The sequence below is a fragment of the Corvus brachyrhynchos genome, unplaced genomic scaffold (assembly GCF_000691975.1).
Source record: "Corvus brachyrhynchos isolate BGI_N302 unplaced genomic scaffold, ASM69197v1 scaffold706, whole genome shotgun sequence".
Lineage (NCBI taxonomy): Eukaryota > Metazoa > Chordata > Aves > Passeriformes > Corvidae > Corvus > Corvus brachyrhynchos.
In genome coordinates this window covers 308,183-313,263 of record NW_008238371.1, presented here as the reverse complement: position 1 = coordinate 313,263, position 5,081 = coordinate 308,183, and the positions used below count along the sequence as shown (strand labels likewise).

The window sequence follows — 5,081 nt, the reverse complement described above, 5'->3', positions numbered from 1 at the left end:
CAGCCAACCTTGCTGCCCCAGGGAAGGGGCTGATTCCCAGAGCAGTGTGTGGTACTTGTGAGGGTCTTTTGGTCCCTGTGGAGTTGCCTGTGGGGAACTGGAAGTGCCCTGTCCTTAGTCTCTTATGACTTCAGACACCGAGTCTGATCCAGGCCTTTCCCAAGCTCCCCCTCACCCACCTGCCTCCCTGCCATGGTTGACCCCACCTTGCTCTGCCTCTTTCTCAGTGGGAGCGCCCTGAGGAGCAGGAGCTCTCTGCAGAGCAAACAAGCACAAGGAGAGGGTTCCAGGCTGCCTGCCACTCCTCTCCTTTGCCTAGTCTGTGCTGGTGATTGCACCTAGCAGCTGAAAATAAGCTCTTGGAAGAAGGGGAGGTGGTGATGAGGAGCTGCCAAGCCAGGCTATTTATACTGGGTGATTCAGGCCTGTGCCTGAGTCCAGCCAGATGCAGGGGAGCTGGAACCCAGGAGCAACCTGCAAAGGACAAACCCTTGAACGAGAGGCTCTTTGCTGCGATAGCTCGTTCACTGTGCAGCTCAGATTTCTCAGGTTAGTTACCTGTGATGGACTGCGCCTTCCCTCCCCGCTCTGCCACGCGTTTGCTGCAGCCGGACCAGCGGAAGTATTCTCACAACGTGAGGTCCCAAGACCACCACGGTGAGCACAGCCAGAGCACAGAGAGCTGGGGGTACCAGCACAGCCGCCTGGAGCCACTGGAGTGCCGAGATCTGCTGGTCCAGAACGCACTCTTCACTGGAGACCTGGACATGGTGCAGAAGTACTTCACCAAGAGCGCAGCCATCAATCTCATCATTGAGACCAGGGGCGATGTGCTGCGCTGGACTAGCACTAAACGTGGTGGGTATGCGAGACTGGGACGTGGGGGGGATAGTATGTGCCCAGGGTGGGGCCCAAAGATAGGGCTCAGGCACCCAAGAAAAATGTTGAAAGGAATGTCTGGTGGTGGAAGAAGGACTTGGGAAGAACAGCTTTTGTGTGAGGAAGGAGGTTTCCAAGGCTGTAGAACAAATAGTAGCAGGCTTGTTGAAGGTGGCATGAGGCAGGTCTACTGGAAAATAATGAGAATAGAGCCCTTGGAAGAGTTGCTGGAGAAACACATTCTCAGGACTGTCCTGTTAGAGATTGCTGGGGTGGATGTGAAATATGTGGGAGGTGGGGAGAGTGCATGGGTGAAAAGGCATCAGAATGCTGTTCTGTTCCATGGGATGGATTTGACAAGGGGGGCAGAAATCCAGTCTACCAGAAAGATGGTGGAAGTAAACTTTCCTGAGTGACAGGAGGTAGGAGCTGATCATCCTTGGTGTTTCCTTCCATCTGTACATCTCACTGTACCTTGTCCAGGCACATCCTGGGGCTACCACACATGCTTCCACACACTCTGGTCCCTTTTACTTACCTTCTTGTCAATGTCACCTGTGAGCTTCTCAGTAAACACTGCAGCTGGTGTGTTCAAGGGAGAGGTGTGCTGAGCAGCCTGGATGTGCCCTTGTTCTTGCTGCTGTCAGTTCGTGATGTGGTGCAGGCAGACTCCCAGAATTTAAGAGTGTCAGGTGTGGAAGGGCTTTAACTGTACCACCCTCCTCTACAGAAGGCTGGTGGCAAAAGCCACCCATACCAGAATGGAAGAGCTGTTGATGAGACTGCTTTCCCAGAGGAGCAGGCTGATTGTCCCAGTGCTTAGTCAGATGACAGTGTTTTGTGGGGATCCACTGCAGCAAGAGACAAATAGGGTGTGTGGGCTTGCAGATGCATGTGCTGCTACTTGTGAGTGGTGAAGATTATTTACTGAATTGCAAGCTTTGTACAACCCGGGTTTTGAACTGTTACAGTCTACTTAGGAATGAAATCACTAAAAGTATTGCCCTTTGTGTAACTGAGACCATTTGTCAGTAAAATATGAACTGGGTGTTGTAACTCCTGTCTTATGCTAGGCTGGCAGACACTGGAACAGCCAGTATCTCTGCTTGTAAAGGTTTGTGCCCCAGAGAAAATGGAACAGACAGTGTAAAACAACCTCATGCAGAAATTTCTCTTATCAACAAAGTTTCAAGACATGAAAACCCCAACTGAACAAGATCATTCATCAAACACAGAGCAAAAATGTGCTGCCAAATTTATCAGATAAGGGTACAGAACAAAAACCAAAACAAACCTTCATGCTCCATGAGGCTTGCCTCTGTATCTCACTGACCGTGCAGGGACAGGTTCTTAGAACTGACTCAGTGACCTTAACAGTAGGTTCTAGTGACCTTGTCTTTCCCAAATCACCCCTCTTGGTATTTTAAGGTGCCCAGAAGAAGTGTAAACTGTCTGGTGTCACTGACACTTACTCACACAGCTTTCTGCCTCCCTGGTGTGTCACTGGGAACCTCAAGCTCTCATGGGACACCTGCTTATATCCTTGGGGAAATAGAGGGTCCCATCAGGTGAGAACATCTGCCAGGGGCTTCCCTTTCTTTACCCTTTTGCAGGCTTTTGCTTTGTCATTTTAGCTAGACAAGGTGAAGTCTGCACAGACAGAGCAAACCAGATACTGTCAGCATAGAACTTGCTCATTTATTTTCGTTACTGAGAAGAGTAGAGTTCCCTGTCTTACACTCTGCTCTGGTCCCCTGGTAATTGTTGCTTGGTGGTCTGTTGGGGTCACTTAACTGGTGTTTAGCTGCAGGATCTGAGTAGTTCCATGACACAAAATTACACTGAACACTACTAGCCTTCCACACAGTTTGACACGTTCTCTGGATCGTGTGGTGTGAACAATATGTACACAGTGCTAATGCCACGTGAGCAACACATGCTCTTCTGTGACCAAGGTGGGTGGGTTGGCTGTATGCAGCCAAGTGGTGCCAGAGGAAAACACCATCTCAGGTGACAGGACTGCAGGGAGCAACTCTGAGTCAGGGGAGTGTCTGAGGACTGAAAGAAAACACTAAAGCTATGCAGGGGCTCTGTGCAAGGCTGGATATCAAGAAAAAGGAGGAAGCAGGGAGGGTCTAAAGGACAATTACCTCTAGTTTTTCCCATCCTTGTGCCTATTTCTACCACTCCTTAGGCTTTGATTAAAAAGAGATGTCCTGTAGCTTGTTTAAAAACCTCCCTAGTGCTAATGGCTCAGGTGCAACTGGTAAGTGGGTGTGCAGTGCTGGAGACGTGTGGAGCCAAGAGGTGAGCAAAGGCATGGGAGATGTGTGTGGAGCTGCTGGGGTCATGCTGTTGTGGTCTGGACAGCACTGGGCAACAAAGTGCTGAGTAGGCATGAAACAATTTCCCATTCTGTTGTTTTAGTGATGTCCCATCCCTGTTTCTACCCTTCAAGCTCCCCTGCCTTGCCTGAGGATTTTCCCTTCACAGCGGGGCACTGCAGAGGTACTGCTGCCTGAGCAGGGAGCCTTTATTGGCCTCTTGGCCCCAGCATTTGATCACAAGGTTTCCCAGAATAGAACAGCTGAGACATGAGCCATGCCCAGCCTGGGCCAAAGAGAGGGGTGTGATGTGTTCCCCCTCCCTGTGGAACACCCTGGGCTGGCAGGCAGAGTCTCAGCCCAAACACAGGCTGCTGGTGGGGCTGTGCCTCAGAGCCTGGCTGGGGCGCACAGCAGGTCCTGTCCTGGTCTCTGCGAAGGGTCTGGTTGTTTGTTATGGGCAGCATCACAGGTGGAAGAGATGAGAGCCAGGAGCCCATCCGCACACAGCAGGCGGTTGGCCCCTCCCAGGTGTTCTGGCAGGCCCTGCTGGCTGGGGATCGGGAGACTGTAGCCGAGATCCTCACAGCACCTCAGAACAACCTGAGCCCCAGTGCTGTGTTTGACACCAGTGACCTGGAAGAATGGAAGAACTACCGCTTCAACCCCCGCCGGCTGAGTATGTGGGAGCAGTGGGGCTTGGCTGTGGTGTGTGCTGTGGGGCATAGCTGTTGCTGGGGTTAGGTGTTATGGGTGCTCCTTGGGTTACAGAAGAGTGGGAATGGGAGCCAAGAGCATGGGGATGTGGTCAGGTTTTCCTGTGATCCTTGTGGAAGAGGGTTCATGTTTCTGAGAGCACAGGGTGCATCCAGGAAACCTGGCCCCTCTCACAGGTATTGTCTTAGGTGCTTGAGAACTGCTCTCTGTGCAGCCTGCACTGGGCTGCCAGGTCCCACTGCAGGTTGTGCCAGATTGTCACAACATGAGCTAGGTCTTTGAGATGGTTTAGTTTGAACCTGGCCCTGGAAAACACAGATGACCACATACTGCTTCTGCAAGAAAGAGCTGAGAGGATGTAGTGTGGAACATGCCATGCAATCTGGGATGTCCTCCAGCTCAGTCTGGGTAGGCAGCAAGAAGCACAGTTTAAGGAGCTTTTTTCCTGTAGCATCTGCAGGCTGTTAGCCAGCAGACTGCACCAGCTCAGCGATGGTTTGTGCTGGGTCAGCATCTTTGAGAGCTGGCACATTTCAGTCCCTTGCTCTCTCCTAGGCCCTAGATGTCCATCTCTGCTGTAGCTTGTTGTCTGCACCCTGCTCAGGGCTTGTTTGTGTCCCCTGTGTGTATGGCAGCTGGCTCTGATGCTTCTCTTACTGCCCAGTTCCTTATGTTTGGGGTGCTTCACACATGGTGTTTAGCCCAACCACCTCACTGCCATTAGCCTTGCTGGTGCCCCAGACCCTTTGCTTGCTGCACTCCTGACAACAGAAACCCCATGTATGTACCTGAGCCACAGGTGAAGGGCACACTGCACAGAACAGCCTCTGCCGTGGGCTCCTGCTCCCTGGAGCTCCCTGTCTGCACTGCTGTGTGGCCTGAGAGCCTTCCATGGATCTCTGCCTTTGGTAGGCCAGTCCAAACACAGGGACCTTGCAGGGAAGGGACTTGAAGTCCCTGGAGGGGAAACACAAGTGTCTCAGGCGGGATGTACATCAGGTGCTTCAAGGAAAAGGGCAATTCTTTGTGCACTGTGGCTGGATGTGGCTCCCTGACCTCTCTTCCCCTGCAGGACTGTGGTCGCTGAGCTATGAGCAGGAGCTCACCACGCCGCTGCACATCACGGCCAGCCGGGGGTACACGGACTGCCTGCGGCTCCCT

At 52.4% G+C, this 5,081-nt stretch overlaps 1 protein-coding gene across 1 annotated transcript in view; it reads left to right on the top strand.

Moving 5' to 3' along the window:
- The first annotated feature begins 253 nt into the window (after positions 1-253).
- ASB10 (ankyrin repeat and SOCS box containing 10) overlaps positions 254-5,081 on the top strand; it is a 9,516-nt gene continuing 4,688 nt past the window's right edge. Inside the window, exons 1-2 of the mRNA XM_008635278.2 lie at positions 254-858; positions 4,993-5,074. Coding sequence (XP_008633500.1) covers positions 564-858; positions 4,993-5,074 — 377 coding nt within the window. The 5' untranslated portion in view covers positions 254-563. The remainder of the gene's footprint in view (positions 859-4,992; positions 5,075-5,081) is intronic.